The 20,434-nt window shown below is 40.3% G+C and overlaps 1 protein-coding gene across 2 annotated transcripts in view; it reads left to right on the top strand.

Moving 5' to 3' along the window:
* KCNH5 (potassium voltage-gated channel subfamily H member 5) overlaps window positions 1-20,434 on the top strand; it is a 207,099-nt gene that overhangs the window by 121,332 nt on the left and 65,333 nt on the right. For both annotated transcript variants that reach the window (XM_034433549.3, XM_034433550.3), the window contains exon 8: window positions 19,909-20,108. In XM_034433549.3, coding sequence (XP_034289440.1) covers window positions 19,909-20,108 — 200 coding nt within the window. The remainder of the gene's footprint in view (window positions 1-19,908; window positions 20,109-20,434) is intronic.

Here is a 20,434-nt window from a genome sequence, read left to right as displayed (position 1 = left end):
CGGAAAGGCAATAGGAACTGAATAGGAATAGGAATCTAATTTGGAAGGCTATAGATATTTTGAGAGCCAGCCTGATGTAATAGTTAAAATATGAGGCTAGAAACTGGGAGACTATGAGTTCTAGTTCTGCCTGAGGCACAAAGCCAGCTGGGTGGCCTTGGGCCAGTCATTCTCTCTCAGCCCTAGAAAGGGAGGCAATGGCAAACCACTTCTGAAAAACCTTGCCAAGAAAACGGCAGGAACTTGTTCAGGTAATCTCCTGACATATTTGAAGGGACACAGTTGAATGGAAGAAACAAAAATAGATATACTATAAGGGATCAGATCAAGGTTGGAAATGGGCTCATGGGTGGTCATATCTGTTAAGAGAAGAAAGAGAGATAAAAGGCTATGAAAAGGACTGATGCCAATAACTTTGGGCAAGGATAGCCTATATGTTTCTATTACTGTGCTAGTAGTCTCCGATCCAATTAAATGGGAATTAGGGTACTTGGTTATGAATGTTAACACAGATATAGAAAGTAAAACAGAAACCTTGAAGAATGAAAATAATGAATTGGATATAGTCATACCTGGATATAAAGTTTATAAAAAGGACAGGTTTACTGGGAGGATATATTGCTCTTCTCTGACAAGGAGAATAAAAATTCTAATGTATAAAAAAAACTTTAGAAGAAAAGATTTCTCTATAGAATTATTATGAGTGGGAATATCTGACTACAAATGTAAATTAGATCTAGGAATAATCTGTCTCCCACAAAAAACACTGAAGGCTATACTGAGAAATTAAAGGACATCAGCATGCATGTCAAGGAGAAGCAGTAATAGGGAACTTAAATTACCTTCACATAAAATGGGAGCATTTATATTCAGACCATGGCAAAGAATACCATATTTTAGATAGTTTAAATGACAGTATTTTGGAAAAGTTGGTACTGGAACCACCAAGATAGCACACAATGCTATATTTAATCCTACATAGTGATCATGATCTGATGTAAGTTTTATGGTATCAACAGTAATTTGAGCTCAGTCTGCCACATGGTGCTAGGACTTGAACTTCCAGAACAAATACTTTCTCCACTGTCTTTAAGCCACTGAACTGCCATGTCTATGTCTAACCTTTTAAGGGGTTTGGGGAGGGGGGAGGGGGGTGGTATTGGAATTAGGGGCGTGGGTTTGGGGGATAACCCACCAAGGGGAGGGTCGGGCCCGGCCACGACACGCGGCGGGGCGGGTGGGGGACCCGGGGGCAATGGAGGGGGTCGAGCTTGTTCGGACTGTGTTTTTACCATCAGTACTGTGAGTGGGAGGAGTAGATATGGCGGGAGCAGGGGGCCATATCATGTTAAGGGAGCACGCACCCGCTGTCTCCAAGCGGTAGGGTGCTCCGGCCCCCAAGGCTCTACCCGTTTGCCAGGTTGCACAGATCCTCACGGCCCGGGCCTTCGTCTGATGTTGTGCAATGCCAGGTCCGTAGTAAATAAAGCCCCCCTCATCTGTGATCTTGTTCAGGAGGAGGGAGCGGACCTGGCGGGTATTACGGAGACCTGGTTGGGCCCGGAGGGAGGGGTCCCTCTGGTAGAAATGTGCCCACCAGGCTTCCGCGCATTCCATCAGCCGAGGTCACAAGGGAGGGGCGGGGGAGTAGCGGTTATTATTAGAGAAGGCCTTAGGCCCAGGGAGACCACTGTACCTCAGACAGCTGGTTGTGAGTCCCTCCTTGTGAAATGGGGCCATGGGGTTCAGATGGGTTTGCTGATCACGTACCTGGCTCCCTGCCGCGTGGCAGCAACCCTGCCTGAGCTACTCAACGTTATTGCTGCGGTGGCGGTTGATACCCCCAGACTTATGGTCATGGGGGATTTCAACCTGCCGTCCGTGGGTGAGACGTCTGAGGTGGCTCGGGAGTTCATGGCTTCCATGACGGCCATGGATCTGACCCAACTAATTCATGGCCCTACGCACACTGGGGGAAACACACTGGACTTGCTTTTTGTCTCTGGACAGTGGTTGAGTGATCTTGAGATAGGGGATGTAGTCATCGAGCCCTTGTCATGGTCGGATCACTCTCTCCTTCGCCTTGACCTTCGTACCGCGACACCCCGCTGCAGGGAGGCGGAACCGATAAGATGGTACCGCCCCAGGCGCCTGATGGAACCCGATAGGTTCCAGACGGAGCTTGGGCCAATTCCTGAGGTTCTGGCTCACGCCTCGACTGGAGACCTAGTGGTCGCCTGGGATAGGGCGGCCGCTGGGGCCCTGGATCGAGTCGTGCCTTTGCGGCCTCTGACCCGGCGCAGATCTCGCCTGGCTCCTTGGTTTACCGAGGAGCTGAGGGAGATGAAGCGCCGGAAAAGACGCCTAGAGAGTAGTTGGAGAGCTAGTCTTTCTGAATCGGACTGGACACTGGTTAGATCCCATATTAGGACTTACCTAGTGGCGATAAAAGCAGCAAAATGTATGCATTTTGCTGCTCTTATTGCGTCATCAGATAATCGCCCGGCCACCCTGTTTAGGGTGACCCGCTCCCTGCTCCACCAGGAAGCGCGGGAGGACCCCTTGGAGGGAAGAGCTGAGGACTTTGTTCAGTATCTGTATGACAAAATCACTCAGGTTCGGGAAGGTCTGGACTCTGACTGGGTAGATCCAGCGAGAGTGACGGAGGCAGGTCTTGAGACTGTTATCTGGGATGAGTTTGATCCTGTGACCCCAGATGACGTGGACAGGATTCTGGGTAGATTGAACGCGACCACATGTTTGTTGGACCCGTGTCCCTCCTGGTTAGTGCTGGCTTCCCGGGAGGTGACGCGAGGCTGGCTCCAGGGGATTATAAATGCTTCATTGGGTGAGGGTGTCTTCCCCGCCGCCCTTAAGGAGGCGGTGGTGAGGCCCCTCCTCAAGAAGCCTTCCCTGGACCCGGCAATATTGGCTAATTATCGTCCAGTCTCCAACCTTCGTTTTGTGGCGAAGGTTGTTGAGAGTGTGGTTGCGGGACAGCTTCCCCAGTACCTGGATGAAGCGTCATATCTGGATCCGTTCCAGTCGGGTTTCAGGCCTGGATACAGCACGGAAACGGCATTGGTCGCGTTGGTTGATGATCTCTGGAGGGCTCGGGACAGGGGCTGCTCCTCTGTCCTGGTCCTGTTAGATCTCTCAGCGGCTTTTGATACAATCGACCATGGTATCATGCTGCACCGGTTGGAAGAGTTGGGGGTGGGAGGCACCGTACTAAGGTGGTTCTCCTCCTTTCTCTCCGACCGGTCGCAGTCTGTGTTGACAGGGGGGCAGAGGTCGACCCCGAGGCCCCTCATATGTGGGGTGCTGCAGGGATCGATCCTCTCGCCCCTTTTGTTCAACATTTATGTAAAGCCGCTGGGCGAGATCATCCGTGGTTTTGGGGTGAAGCACCATCAGTACGCGGATGACACCCAGCTGTACATCTCCACCCCGGACCACCCCAACGATGCCCTTGAAGTGATGTCCCAGTGCCTGGAGGCCGTACGGATCTGGATGGGGAGGAACAGGCTCAGGCTCAACCCATCCAAGACCGAGTGGCTGTGGTTTCCGACGTCCCGATATAGTCAGCTAATGCCATCGCTGACTATTGGGGGCGAATCATTGGCCCCCACGGATAGGGCTCGCAACTTGGGTGTCCTCCTGGATTCACGGCTGTCGTTAGAAGAGCATGTGACGGCCGTGTCCGGGAGGATTTTTCATCAGGTTCGCCTGATCCGCCAGTTGCGTCCCTATCTAGATTGGGACTCCCTACACACAGTCACTCATGCCCTCGTTACTTCTCGTCTGGATTACTGCAACGCTCTCTACATGGGGCTCCCCTTGAGGTGCACTCGGAGGCTCCAACTGGCGCAGAGTGCGGCCGCGCGGGTGGTGATGGGAGCGACATGGAGTTCCCATGTGACACCTCTCCTGCGCGAGCTGCACTGGCTCCCGGTGGTCTTCCGAGTGCACTTCAAGGTTCTGGTTATCACCTTCAAAGCGTTCCATGGCTTAGGACCTGGTTATTTACGGGACCGCCTGCTACCACCAATAGCCTCCCACCGGCCAGTACGCTCCCATAGAGAGGGGCTCCTCCGGGTGCCGTCGGCCAAACAATGTCGGCTGTCGGCCCCTAGGGGGAGAGCCTTCTCTGTGGGGGCACCTACGATTTGGAACGAGCTCCCCCCGGAGATACGTAGGATCCCGGATCTGCGCACCTTCCGCCGCGCGCTTAAGACCTTTCTATTTTATCAAGCTGGCCTGGCCTAAATCTTCCCCCTTTTTAAATGTGGAAATTTTAAATTTTTAAATTTTAAATTCGTCTTTTTATAGGGGTATGGGTAAGGCATTTTAAATTGGGGAGCCATTTTAGATTTAATTCTGTTTTAACGTATTTTAATTGTTTATATTGTATGTTTTTAACTTTGGCTGTTCACCGCCCCGAGTCCTTCGGGAGAGGGGGCGGTATAAAAATCTAATAAATAAATAAATAAATAAATAAATGCCTCTTTCTAAAGGGATAGTTACACTAAAAGAAAAGAAACTGGCAAACAGTGAGTTGCCTTACAGCACACCTTTTTTAAAAAGCAATTTAAAGATTTGGGACAGCAGGTGAAAGATGTAGGGCAGGAATCTGTATATTGTCAGGACTGAAATCTGTCCCCATTCTGCAAAATTTAAAGATTTGATCCCACATTCAGAGTATTGGAAGCTCTCAACTGAACCCATAGTTGCGTTGATGGAACCAATATAGAAGTATGACAGCAAACATTAGAATAAAATAGAGGAACACTACAGTTGACCAGTTAAAGAAGTAAATCTGAGAAAGTGAATATAGTCATTCCATTTAAAATTGATCTGGTAGGCAGAGAGTTTCATAAAATAAAAATGATTGGTCAGCTCTCTATTCATAATAGTGGCAGGTAGCCCATTCTACACACACTCCTTTCCAATGTTTCTTCAAACGTGGGTGTTGAGTTGTAAGATTCTACATTGTTTATGACAAACTGAGAAGCAAGAGAAAGTCCGTGACTCTGAGCACTTTGCAAGGCTATAAAGTTTTTGGAAGACAGCCATTCTGATTTGCTAAATTGAAGTGGGAATTCATGACCTTAATCTTATGGATTGATGCCATGTTTCAGAATAAAGGAATTCTTACTGGTTGGTCTCTCTCTTGCTCCTAATTATAGACCTTCTCAGGTCTCTAATGTATAGTGTTTTGAAGATCAGGCAGTAAAGGGTGGGGAAATTTCAGTTAAGATGCTGAATTGCCATAATTTTGACTATGATTACTAGATGCAATGTTGCCCCATTACAACATTTACAGAATGAAGCAGCCTCTAAATTAAATGTAAATATAAAAACTACCCAAAGGCTGCTGCTCTATGTATGATCATTGTATATAGACGTGAGGCCTATTTATTTCAATAGAAGTAGCAGCTGCTATGAGGCACTAGAAGATGCCAATGTGGACTTTCCCTTCTCGGTGAAGTGAAAGCATATGCAGACCTGGGGCTCAGAACTGAGCTTAGCTCTTTTCTTCTGGAGAATGGGAACAGTCAGACACGGTTATTTAAATACTTGTGTGCGTATTATTTCTAAAGTGCCGTTTGAGGGTAATGTGATATAGAACAATTGTTTTGGCAAAGAAAATTGAACATGTAATTGCAGTAAGGTCGGGAGCTGGAAAAGAAGCTAGAAACAAGGCACAGAGTTATTTGAGTCATTGATCTTGTGGTTGCAACATATTTTTCATTCTTACCTGTTACACAAATTGAATAAGGACGAAGAAACTTAACAGAAGAAATGCATTCCTTATGAATAAGCCAACCCGAAATTACACTATAGTAGTAGCTCTTGTGCTGCTTTAATGAGGGAAGAATTAAAATGCTCAAGTGATGCTAATCACCCCTTTCCAGCTAGAAGGTAGCTCACCAAAAAGCTTGGGGAAAATACCCAATCAACTGGACAAAGTTCCTCTGGAAACAGATATATTGTGATGTTTTGAATCATTTAATTGGCTATTTCAGAGTTGTTTGCCTCTCTTTCCTCCATAACCTTCAAACATACATACACAGAATCCCCTGGCACCAAGTCTGCCTTGGGATTTTTTTTCCCTTTTGTTTCTTCCTCTGCCTTTAATATCCATCACAATAAGAGAAAATGTAAGCATACGAATCTCTTATGATCACTGTATCTCTGTGACAAGGAGCAAAGATTCACTGACATAATTACTCAGTGTTTGGTTGTCTACTTGTTGTGTAAAAAGTCAGTCATCCAGGTCATGGTTGTCCAAAGGTGCTTTTTCAGGAGGCAACTGGACTTTCTTGTTTTTTCTTTGAAGGTGTTTCGCTTCTCATCCAAGAAGCTTCTTCAGCTCTGACAGGATAGTGGGGAATGGAAGGATTCATATTTAAATTCCATTTATATGACCAGCTGTCTGCAAGGAATATAAATCCGTCTATTGCCCACTATCATGTCAGAGCTGAAGAAGCTTCTTGGATGAGAAGCGAAACACCTTCAAAGAAAAAACAAAAAAGTCTAGTTGCCTCCTGAAAAAGCACCTATGGGACTTGGTGTGTAAGTTTCTCATTGGCTAATGCCTATCCCCATTTTGTCAATTTGTCACCACAGTAAAAAAAAAAAAAAAAAAAAAGCTCAGAGAAGTGTAAAAAGAATGTACATTACATTACATTACAAAGAATGTAAAAAGCTTGGAAAGCCTATGAAAACTGGTTTAAAAAACTTGGTATGTTTTATCTAAAGAAGAGAAGGCCAAGGAGAGACATTATAGCAGTCTTCCAATATATGGAGGAATAGCACAGGGGAAAGGCATGGATTTATTAGATTTGTTTATTTATAAGACAAAAACTGGTGGGAGGAAGCTTTGCAGTGAGAGATCCAAAGCTGAAATAAGAAGGAATTTTCTGACTCTAAGAGCCATTTTAAGCAAAAGATCCTACCTCCTGAAGTTGTGAGCGATCTATCAGTGGAAGTTTTCAAGAAAACCATTTGTGTGGGACAGAATAAAAATTCTGCACTGGCAGAGGGTTGACCTAGAAGACCTTCAAGTTGCTTTCCAAGTCTATGATTCTAGCATTCATTCTTGGTGAATGCAAGTTGCTAGGAATTTATAATTCAGTATTATATAATCTAAAAATAGTTTTACCTTCAGCAATTAAAATTAATACCATTCTGCATATAACAAGACAAATGGGCTACAGCTATATTGTTAAAAAGCTACAAATAAGTATGTTGTTAATCCTAAACTTTTACCCACTATAACATTTTTAGACAAACTACCTCATTCCTAAATACACTGAATAAGCTATTATTAGACATAACCTGGGGTTAATTTTGTGAAGGATCTTGGAATCTGTCTTGTGCATATCATTTATAATAAATTAACCTTTTTGAAAAGATTCAATCATTTAGAATCATTTTTACAGATACAATATTTTGTTGTGGCTTTTGAAAAGTGGCTATATCCAATGATGAAGCTTGTGGAACATTTAGGTGAAATATGGAGTCAGTGGGCATCTTATACTGTCTGTTGCATATCTGTTCTTTGGCCCAAGTTGGTGATTGATTGATTTTCATAAAAGTTTCCAATCACCTAAATCTTTAAAAAAAACTAAAGAGTTAAACAAGGAACAATTTGTAGAATAGTCTGGGATTAAATACCAACTAACATCCTTGAATTCATACCATGCTGAAGTGAACAGAGATATTTTTGAAAGAAATCAGGCAAGGTTAATTATTGTTACATACATCGGTGTTTCTCAACTCAAACATGGTGCTATTTGTCTTTTAATATCAATAGGATTAATTTAGAGTGCACATTTCAGAACATCTAAACATAAAGAGTTCTTTGAGTGCAAAGCTGGCTGGGGAATTCTGGGAGTGCCTACAGTCCCTGTCCTAATGTTCCTTTTAATTGTATTCATTTTATGTATTCAATTCATGCTTATACTTATATATATTATCTAACACGTGCTCGATAAATAAATAAAATAAATACCGGTAAATAAGTTAAACTTATTGAGAAACACTAACATACAATATAGGAATTGTAAATTCTACTTTTAGTTAACTAATTTTGCATCCTGATTTTTATTCTTTATAGTGTAATCATACATGTCTATCTGGAAGTACTGTAAGTTTTATTAGAATTCATTTTCACTTATCTCTTAATTAAAAGATTATAGAATCATAGTTTTAAGAATCTTAGGTTCGCTTCTGTTTTTTGCACTAGCAGGGGCATTTTGTTAATCAGCACCTCTTATGCATGGTTCAGCTCAAAATACCTCAAATGAAATGGTTTGTACATTTGAGAATATTAAACTTGGTGCTATTTGGTTTTTAATATTAATAGCATTAATTTAGAGTGCACATTTCAGAGCATCTAAACAGAGCATCTACACTTACTACCGAAAGCAATTTGCTTAATCCACTAATTGCTTTATACACAACTGCAATCTTTAAAAAATCATATTATTACTCTATTTAAAGCAGTACTGCAGAATGAATCCTGAGCAAAACTTTTTCTTTTCAAATGCCAGCAACAATGATGAAATATCAATTTTCTGATCGTTAGAACTTAGCGGTAACAGTTTTGTCATTCCCTAGCCTGTCTGTATCTTTGGAAGCCACAATCAACATCAATGTTTTATGGAATTGTTATCTAACCAGTAGAGTTTTTTTTTTTTAATTTTATGTACACAAGCTTTTGGGATCAATGAACATATTTAGAATTCATACTGTGGGAATATTCACAAAACGAATGCCATATGTAGGTGGCATCCTTGTCACAAAACGTGTCATATTGCATTCATAGCTAAACATGAAACACTCTTTTCCCAGAAGGAAAACGGTTAAATGTCATTGTTCTGGGAAGGTGAATACATTTTGGAAAAAAAAAATGGGGTGCATTTACTGACCTATTTTTATTTTCTAAGGATGTAGAACTGAAAGTCACGATGATTTGATGATTTGCAGAATGGTTTACTTGATAGCATGCAAACTCCCCCTCCAAGTTTTTTTTTAAATTATAAGAAGCTTATCCTTTTTTTTTTTCAATTGTAAGAAGATTAAGGCAGTGACTCTAATAGGAGCCAAGAAAGAGGCCTGTGATCATAGCAATGCCCATACAGGTGGTCCTCAACTTACAACCATTCTGTTCAATGTTACAGCAGCACTGGAAAGAGTAATTTGTTATTGGTCCTCATACTTACGACTGTTGCAATGTCCCCATGATTATCTGATCAAAATTTGGCCATTTGATGTTTATTTATGATGGCTGCAGCATCATGAGGTCATGTGATCAGCATTTGTAATCTTTCTTGGGGACTTCTGACAAACGAAGTCAGTGGGGGAAGCTGAAATCATTTAACATCCATGACAAAAAAAAAAAAGGTTGTAAAATCAGGTGCAGTTCACATATCAGTGGCATTGCTTAGCGATGGATGTTCTGATCCCAATTGTCGTCCTACGTTGAGGACTGCCTATATCTGTATTAAACCTGTATGGGATACCTCATATCTTAACCAAGAGTCTTGTTGTACAGGAGGGATATAATGCTCTTTGATGAAGCATTAGACATGATGAAGCATGAAAAGAAGGACTAGGGAAGACTTGATAGCAGTGTTCCAATATCTCAGGAGCTGCCACAAAGAAGAGGGAGTCAAACTATTCTCCAAAGCACCTGAGGGCAGGGCAAGAAGCAATGGATGGAAATTAATCAAGGAGAGAAGCAACCTAGAACTAAGGAGAAATTACCTGACAGTTAGAACAATTAATCAGTGGAACAACTTGCCTCCAGAAGTTGTGAATGCTCCAACACTGGAAGTTTTTAAGAAGATGTTGGACAACCATTTGCCTGAAGTAGTGTAGGGTTTCCTGCCTAGGCAGGGGGTTGGACTAGAAGACCTCCAAGGTCCCTTCCAACTCTGTTATTCTATTCTATTCTATTCTATTCTATTCTATTCTATTCTATTCTATTCTATTCTATTCTATTCTATTCTATGACATAATGTGATTTCCCCTGGCAAAGCACTTTGTGTCACCCTGATGTCTCCCCACTGGTCATTTATAAAATCTCCAGTGCAGGCGCTTTGAATCCACAGAAGCCTGTTCTGTTTTTGCAAGCACTGGGAGATTTTGAGAGGAAGTTGCAGATGAGAGCATTGGTTGTGAAAGCCAAAGCCACTTTTGGCTTTTGCAAAAATCAGAGGAGAACGAGGTGGGGCTGGGAAGCAATGCAAACACTCAGTTTTGGCTTTTAGAAAAGAGGAAAACAGGTTAATTCATGCAGGAGCTTCAAGGGTCTGCTTTACTCAAATGAACTTACATCAAAGTGAAGCCTCCCTTTGAAGATTTACACATCCTTAGCCCTGCTATATGAAGAAACTTTAATATTATTTGACGTTTTAGTCACCTGGGTGATTGGAAGGCATATAGATTTTAAAGAAGCCTCGCTGAAAACAACAGATCTACTCTAAGAATTATTAAAGTTGCCAAATAGTCCTTTTCTTTTGCCTTAAAAAATAATTGGGGTCTACTGCAAGGGAGGAAATATTTATCATCATAAGAAAGGGCAAAGGCGGCAATTCCAAAAACAGATACAGAGAAAATATATTTTTACTTTCTTACTAGATCCCACAATTATTCAAGCACAAACACAGAATTGGGGAAGTCAATTTTCCTGGATTCTAACTGTGATCTTTTCAGTTTTCTTGTTCAGAGACACAAACATTATCAGAGGATATTTATCAGGATCTCCCATATTTTGCTACTTCCATCCACATTCAACAAAATGGAGAATCCAAGGAACATCTTTCCCTGGAGTTAAACGTACAATACTAAATCTGCTAACACTTTGCAGGCCTATCATAAGAGGGACTGTAGCAGTCCAAAAGACATTTACTTGATGAGACAAAGTGCAATTTGCTTGAAAACTTTGAATCAGAAGAAAATGATAAATGGACCAGATTAGAGAGCAGAGATGTCAGTGTAGAACATTTGCAAATTAAATATTAGCAATCCAATCTGTTTAGCTGCATAAATATTAATTCAATAAATCTTAATTTTATGGAGTTTAAAATTAAGACCATAGTGCTCATTGATGCAGATAGCATCCTACTTAGAATAATCTAACTGAAATCAATGAGGCTTAAGTTAATCATCCTTTACTGAAGGCTTATTGATTTCAGTGGATCAACTCTAATTAGGACACAAACAGCGTGGAGCCAGTCTTCAACTTCTCTTGCTGTGATGGTGTACGTACTGTTTGGCTCTCAAATTTTCCTTCATCTTCTCTTCTAATTTCACAGATAGTACTCCATATATATTCTTGGTTTCCATCTTACATTACATCCATCTTGAGTTAAAATTATTTTGTTTGAGACCAGCATTGGGCATATTGCTCTAAAAGATTTCCCACAATCCTTTGCATTATGCTTTGGTTTGGCAGGAAACCCCCCCCCCGCCCCCAAAATGGGTGATTCAGCAGACAAGCTGAAAAGATCATAGCAAGTAGGACATTCAAAAAAGAGGAAAGGCAATATTACACACTTTCCTGTTAAAGGAACCTATTAAATGCAATGGTTCATATATCCAAGTAAATGTAGGATTGATCATTGGTCAGTGGTGGGTTTCTACCGGTTCTCCCCGGTTTGCGTGAACTGGTAGCGGTAGCGGGAGGCTCCGCCCACCCACCTGGACGTCATCACGGATGCTCTGTGCATGCGCAGAAGGGCCACACACGAGCACTTACAGTTCTGAACCGATAGCAAAGGTAAGTGAAACCCATTACTGATCCGTTTTGCTTTCCAAGAAGCAAAAAAGTTTCCTCGTAAACATATGTTTCAAACTTTCCTGATTCATTGTACTCCTAGTGCCTTAGTAATGTTTTCACAATGTCAAGTACCACTGTGTTTCCCTCAAAAATGTAAAATTCCCCACAGTGTCCCTGTGTCTTTGCTACAGGGCACAATTTAGAAACCACAGCTTTTAAATGATTATTGTATACATTTGTTTATGTGCTTTTCTTGAAAATAACAAAAGACAGTGATTTCCACAAAATATTTCCTATTTCCTTTTTGAAGAACCAATTTAAAGTTGCTGAAACAGCAAATATCTTTTTAATACCCATTGATGTCATGGCTACTTTGTAATTGATAAAACAACTCTAATTCTCTGTTCAAAAAGTAAACAGCTTAGGACAGAGAACAGCTAAGTGGCCTCAGAGTTGGACCTTTAATCTGATTCAATCCAGTATGTTGACTCCTTTAATCCCTAAAACTGAGTACTAATTACAGAATTTGAACAGATGTGTAAAGGTTTTAATCAAATCAGTCTTTTTAAAAAGCTCCCTATTTGAAGGCTGGATTGTTAAGGCTTCTAATGTTTGTTGTACAATTCTGTGGAACCTTTAGATGTGGTAAATCCATACCTTTCTCTCTATGTTGCTTGATTCTCTGTATTCAAAAAAAGGGGAAATACTGAAGAATAATTTTATTTTGAATAATGAACCACAATTTTGGCAACATGGGACTACAAGTTGAATATCCATGGAAGGATACATATGTGAAGTACATGGGAGTGGGAGATTTTAGGAAAATCCCAACCATATATATATGTGTATGTGTGTGTGGGTGTGTGGGTGTATGTATGTGTGTGTGTGTGTGTGTGTTTTCTGTCGAAGCACCTGGTCTACCCCAATATGGGTGGGAGCATACTGCTTTCCTTTCACCTTTCAGCTCCAATCCAGGAGCCCTCAAGCAGTCGCATTCACGACAAACCATTTTATACCAAATTTATATTCTCTGATTACTCTCTCCCCTGGCTCAAACTGATAAAAGGAGGAGAATTTGTGGCTCAGAGGTTAATACAACTGCCTAATATGCAGGCAGCCCAAGTTTGAATCTGAGTAAGGTATGGCTAGCTGATGAGAGCTAAATAGCTTGAAATAGATCTATACTAGTCTCCCTTTATTTCTTTATCAGTGAATATAATATATATATATATATATATATATATATATATATATATATATATATATATATGGCATATCATATATGAACTAGCAATACATATTAACATTTCATCTAGATTAGTAGAACACAATAAAATATAAATGTTAGAAAGATCTATGTTCGAATGTCAATGACTGGGCCATCTAACCATTGAAGCGCAGCATCTTTTATATTTTTTAAAAAATCAGATACTGGACCAGTATATACCCTCCACTTATAGCTGGTCACAATGTGATTTACAGATTGATGTGGGACCCTGCAGTCATACTGAGTACTATGCCACATTTATACAGAGAGTCCTGGCAGATGCCATGTGAGGTACAAATCCTATTCAGGATTGTCCATTGCTGATGTGGTAGTTCAAAGCCCTGCACCTTTTTTCTGGGGTCATTTATGTGTTGTGCAGTGGGGGCTTCTTGGATTTGAGTCTTCCTGTTGATAAATGAGGAAGGTCAGCATGTACTGGTAGGAGTGAGTTAACAATAAATAAATATTAGATAACTTAATATAATAAATAATAAGCTACGAGGCTATTTTGTGGATTCAGTAAAAGTAACTGGGAGCAAGGCAGTAGCAAGATAAGTGAAGGTGTTAATCACAAGAATGCCAAGTAGCCAAATAGCCACTGGAATTATTAGATGGCTAAAAATAGTTATTTGCTAAAGCTAGGAACAAAGGATTTGTAGATAGCAGCTAAGGAAACTAACCAATTTAAGATATATTATAAAAGACTATTGTCTTAGTAAAGACATATATTGTGTAGGAAAATATTGTTTCATTTATCTTGTCCTTTAATAGAGTATCAAAATGGTATTAATCAAATCAAATAACAGATGGAACATAGCCAATTAGATCTTCAATGGAGAAATGGCTTGTAAAGATGATAGAATTTGCAAGGATGGCTAAATTAACTTTTTTTGATCAGAGAAAAACAATGTCTGCATTTATGGATGACTGGAAAACCCTTATAGATTTTTTTTTTTTTTTGCATAAATGGAGAAAATTTGTTTTTGATTTTTTTTGATGATTAGGGAAAAAAATGGTAATAGAAAAAACAGTCATATATTATACTGTACTTATATTTGCTGAAGAGGAAATCGAAAGCTTCTTTCTATTTCCTTTCTCCCTTCCTCCCTCCTTCTCTGTATTAGCTTGTGTTAGTTTTTATGTGTTCTATAAGACTTTTAATTACACTTATTAAAAAAACCATAGCCAATTAAATGGAGGGATTCATTTGCCTATGCCAGTGGTCGGATTCAGCCGGTTCTCGCCGGATCAGATGAACTGGTAGCGGCGACTGCGGGAGGCTCTGCCCACCCACCTGGACATAATGTGCACCTACTGCGCATGCAGAAGGGTGTGCACATGCACAGACGAGGTACCCGTGCTCACATTTGTGAACCGGTAGGGAAGGTAAGTGAATTCCATCACTGGCCCATGCCAGTAAAGAGGGATTGTAATCCCACCCCTCACCAGACTTTTTCCTTGGGCCTCCAATACCAACATTTGTCAATAAAATGAATTTTCACAGATGAAGGCAAATACCCCAGAATAATGTTGTATGATCCAATCTGGGTTGGTCACCAGGACCAGCTCAGAAGAGTAAACCTCTGGCCCCAGTGACCAACTCAGATTGGATCCTGCAAAATAAATACATAATAAATAAATAACTTTATTGTCATTGTACGTGTATACACAGTATACCCATACAACGAAATTCACTTAACACCCAACGACCAGGTCCAACACTCCCACCCACCACAATTCCTCACCCCTAAACCATCCAAACATCCACACAACAGACCAAGTAATACTGTCCAACAGCTCACTGATGGTGGCCCTTTAGTTCATTGTTGAGTGCAATTATAGCTCTGGGATAAAACCTATTCAGAAAACGTGTGGTCCGAGTTTTAATTGTTCTGTATCTTCTGCCAGAAGGCAACAGTCCAAAAAGATTATAAGCAGGATGGGAAGAGTCTCTGAGAATGTTATGCAACTTTCTCAAACAGCAAAATTCGAAAGTGTCGTCCAGGGCTGGTAGCTGGAGTCCGATGATATTCTGGGCAGTTTTAATGGTTCTCTGTAGAGCTTTTTTGTCCACTACAGAGCTGCTCCCATACCATGCAAGAATGCCGTATGTCAGGACACTCTCAATGGTACTGCGATAGTAGGACAGAAGTAGATGCTGAGATAGATTTATCTTCCTGAGCATTCTCAGGAAGTACAGCCTCTTCTGTGCCTTCTTCACAAACATGTTAGCATTCATAGTCCGTGAGAGGTCCTCCGAGATATAAATGCCCAGAAATTTAAAACTACCCACCCTCTCCACCTCTTCACCATTTTTGTACAATGGTAGATGTACATCTCTCTTCCTCCTGAAGTCAATTATAAATTCTTTAGTTTTTAAGGTGTTAAGTGTAACAAAATAAATGTTCTTCGTGTAGTTTTGTCTCTAGTTTAAACAAACATCTTAGGGGGAAAATTTCCAACTGCAAATGTAATAAATAATTACATAAGGTTAAATTAAATTAAATTTAAGTTTGAAAACTGACTGAATCTTGTAAGATCCCCAGATTCATCAGATCTGAATTTCCATGTAGGAATCTTCTATGATTTAAGCATATAATTTCACAAAAGTCATTATGAGATTTCTGGGTAAGGCTGATAATATTTTCAATGTTGTGAGATTTTGACTAATTAAAAAATATAGATCATATGATGACTAGTACTGCTGATTCAGTGAGTTCAGGAAATGTAGATCTGCTAAGTTCATATTCAAAAGTGAGCTGACCAACTTTCTTTCATATCCATGACTTTAGATAATACAGGAAGCGCTGCAATATTTATATCTTTCACTCATCAAACATGACAAGTGGGTTGACAGAGAGAATGAAATTAGCATGCTGGTGTCAATTTAATATAAAGTGCATTAGTAAATTTAATGAGGAGAGACAAAAATGACAGTCACAAATGTTTTAAATTGGCTACAGTGATACATGGCCTCTGTCATTTTTGGATATCTACCTCTCCATGATTTTATTTTTATATGATCTAACAGGCTTTGACTCAGGAGGTGGATTCATCTAGCATGCTGATTTGGCTACTGTATTAAAGTAATTTTTAGTTTCTACTTCTAGTTCCAGGTGTGTAATCTAGTTTTGCATGGTATACTAAGCTATAGATAGACTAATTAAGATTAGAATGTTATGGGAATCCTAACAGTAATGTCATTGACAGAACTGTTTAAACTTATGTGAAATCAGCCATTGTATTTAATAAAGGCTCATAGATTTTAGGAGCTTTATTCATATATTTGCTATTTGTTTAAACATCAATCTTAGAGAGATTCCTTTAATCACAATTTGCAATCCTAGACAGATTACAGCAATTAAAATAAAGCAGAAACCCCTCCACCCAAAAAACCACCCTCAATAGTACCTAAAATTATCATTTTCAGAAACCCTAATTAGGGAACCAGTAAAACCTATTACAAAGCTGTATAAAACTACTTCAGCCTTCAATTTTAAGGCAATACAAAAGCACAGCAAGGTTGAGCCTATAGGGACGTGTGGTGGAAGCATGTTTCAGAGGGTAGGATCAGACATAAATGACATTGCCTTACTGATGGGACCAAGGGTGAGCCTTCATACCTGATGGGCAGAAATAGCCAGAGAAAGGTACAACTAGAGGTATCCAAATTCTAAACCATAAATATATTTATGCGCATCACCAGCAACATAGATGGCACCCAAAAGCCAAATGGCAACAAGTACAACTTACAAATTATGGTTATTACATAAGTAAACTAAAAAAGACCAGTAATAAGTCATGTCGTTGTACTCTAAACCAGCTGTAGCTTCCAAGTAGTCTTTTAGTGCAGTCCCTTGTAGTGTAGTTATTGGAAAGGTAGGGGACTAAATTACGAATGTCCTCACTGGGTGGCCTCACCTAGTGATCAGAAAGCAGGGCTTTGGGCTCCATCTGTCTCCCCACCAATAGCTGCTAGAACTGATCATGAAGGAAGAAGGAGAAACTCTCACTCCCAGTACCCAAGACAGTCCATGATTAGTGATATCATAACCTACTGAGAAATCTAGCAGGACTAGGAATGTTGCAACACTCCATCCCTGTCATTCACAAGTGAGATCAGTGCTGCCTCAGAATTATGCCCAGGCTGGAAAAGGCCCATGGATTATTAAAGATGTTTAGGAGATGTTAAAGACTGTTACATGCATGTAATCTGTTGGTTTTTCTGCACTTGGTTCCTATTAATGATATACCAAGAATGCAATATTTAGACACAAAGGTAGAAGCCATGGGAAGTGGAGGAGAAGACTTTTATTTGTCTAAAGTGGCATCAGTTCTTGGAAAATTACATTTACTAGGGATCAATTGCAATTAACATACCCCAAGCAGCATATAAAATCTTGAAGAGAGAAGAAAAACTCAGTATTTTTGGAGTTTATATATCTGAAAAATAGCTCACTTTATTTCCCAGATGATTCAGTCTAAGATGAGGAAACTTTCCTGTAATGACTGTTCTTCTTTCCCCAGAAGTCCTGATGAGCTCTGGGTATTCAGGTAGCATGACCCTCCGATAACTGTCTTTTGTGATCTAGTGGTTGCTTCTAACCATGAGCCAGGAAAAAAACAATTTATTGCCAATTCAAATGCAGAAATTATAATGATAAGACTACAAAGAAGGAAAAAAAGAATGTATTTCACTTGTCTTTTTGTTCACTTGTCTTAAACTTTATATTCAACACTACTTTATTATAGGTAGTCCTTGACTTATGACCATAAATGAGTCTTCACTTACAATCGTAAGTCATGCTGGTCATTAATAACACTTAGCAATAGCACTTATATACCACTTCATGGTGCTTTACAGCCCTCTCTAAGCGGTTTACAGAGTCAGCATATTGCCCCGAACAATTTGGGTCCTCAATTTACTGACCTCGGAGCAATGGAAGGCTGAGTCAACCTTGAGCCTGGTGAGATTTGAACCGCCAAATTGCAGGAAGTCAGCACTCAGCAGAAGTAGCCTATAGTACTGCATTCTAACCACTGTGCCACTACAGCTTATGGGGGTCATAAGCAGATCATCATGTCATCAAACTCAATTTTACAACCTTTTTTCAACAATCATTAAGTGAACTTGGTGGTTGTATAGCAAATGCTGTGTTTGTTAAGTGAATTCTGCAGTTGTTAAATGAATCCATTATTCGCTATGGATGTTTTTTGCCAGAAACTAGAAGTAAATGTTGGTTTCAGGGGAAAAAAATGTAAATAGCAATAGTACTTAGACTTATATACTGCTTCACAGTGCTTTACAGCCCTCTCTGAGCTGTTTATAGAGTCAGCATATTGCGCCCAACAATCTGGGTCCTCATTTTACCAACCTCAGAAGGATGGAAGGCTGAGTCAACCTTGAGCCTGGTGAGATTCGAACTGCCAAATTGCAAGCAGCCGGAAGTCAGCAGAATTAGCTGCAGTACTGCATTCTAACCACTGTGCCACCACGGCTCTTGGTCATCTGATTGCGGGATGCTGCAATTGGCCGTAAATGTGGGCTGGTTGCCAAGTGCCCCAAATGCAGTCACATGATCATTAGGAGGGGGCCAGCTGTTGGAACTTTCAATTCAAATCATAAGTACCTTTGGTGGAGGTCTGCCATAACTTAAATGATTGTTAAGTGACCAGTCATACATTGATGTCTATCTGAAACACTGATGACAGGACCTCTCAATCAATGAGCAACTTCCTAACTTGAAATGATAACAATATTCTTTTTACAGTGTTAGAAATATAACAATCCATTCAATTAAACAATGTCATTATTTCAAGGAGAGATCATAAACTAGTTCAATATGTACCTTCAAACATGGTTGGTTAAATTCAGGTTTTATTTTCGTATCATTTACTTGTAATACATATAGGTTCCCTAGAGTGGTAAAATATTTATAGTAAACTATTCACTGTATCTTCCTGTATGACAGGGAGAGGGTGGAGGTGAGAAGGAATAATAATATTAATAATAAACCAGAAAGATTTGTACAAGTACCCAGTGATGTCAAAATGACTCTTCATCTGACCTGAAGTTCCAGAAAATGAAACATCACCTCAGAATGAAAAGCCAGTGTGAATGGCAGTTAGCTCCAATTTGGACTGAGAAATTTTGTCATTTATTCTGCTTTACCATGTTTATCTGTTTCTACCACTGAATGAGTAACCCCCATTATGTTCTCCCACTGATCTGAACGTCATTTACTTCTGTCTTAGCCTATCAGATTTAAGTCCTTGGCCTGCCAAGCTCTATCTCATTCTATCTGTCAGGATCTGAGAGCTATAGAATATCTGATGCAGTGATGAAATTCAAATTTTTTTACTACCGGTTCTGTGGGCATGGTTTGGTGGGCGTGGTGTGGCTTGGTGGGCGTGGCAGGGGAAGGATACTGCAAAATCTCCATTCCCATCCCACTCCAGGGGAAGGATACTGCAAAATCCCCATTCCCACTCCACTCTGGGGCTAGCCAGAGGTGGTATTTGCCAGTTCTCTGAACTACTCAAAATTTCTGCTACCGGTTCTCCAGAACCTGTCAGAACCTGCTGGATTTTACCCCTGATCTGATGGCTCTGTTGTGAACTTGTGGCACTCTAAATAACTTTCCTTATGTGTTTTCTTAATCTACTATCTCCGCTTGCATCTTGCTCCGGAATTGTCATTAATATATTTCCCTAGCTCAGCTCAGCATCAAATTGACTGCAACCAAAATGTTCGATGAAACAATGAAGGAAGCTTTAGCATTGATTAAACTGCTGGCAGTTTGTGTCTCTTTGCTAGTTTTTAATTACTCTTTTGGATCTCTTCCAGCTCTTCTTTATGCAACTATTTTTGGAAACGTCACTACAATTTTCCAACAAATGTACGCCAACACCAATCGCTACCATGAGATGTTGAACAATGTGAGGGATTTCTTAAAGTTATACCAAGTCCCCAAAGGCCTTAGTGAACGTGTCATGGATTATATTGTCTCCACATGGTCAATGTCCAAAGGGATCGATACAGAGAAGGTACGAATGTCTGAGTGAAACTCCAGGGGTTAGAACATTTGAACATTAGATAATATACTAAATGCAAAGGGAATGGTGTAAACATGCAATTTTCATTTCAGTTCTTGAAATTGTTTTATTATGATGGATGCATGACTCAAAAACAAGGGGCTGAAATATAAAAACAGAGTTTAGAAGCAATACAAGACATTTGAAATAGCACTGAATTCTTATGCTGTTGCTGTTAATGGGTGATGTGATTCAAAGATGGTTTGATTGATTCATACAGACAGACCAGATTCTTGAAGCAAAGTGGCAGAGAGTGACACATGTACAGTACATACTGG

The sequence above is a fragment of the Pantherophis guttatus genome, chromosome 1, assembly GCF_059756535.1.
Source record: "Pantherophis guttatus breed Tessera chromosome 1, ASM5975653v1, whole genome shotgun sequence".
In the NCBI taxonomy this organism is placed as follows: Eukaryota; Metazoa; Chordata; class Lepidosauria; order Squamata; family Colubridae; genus Pantherophis; species Pantherophis guttatus.
The sequence above is the reverse complement of the archived record's forward strand: the minus strand, read 5'-3'. Positions and strand labels throughout refer to the sequence as shown.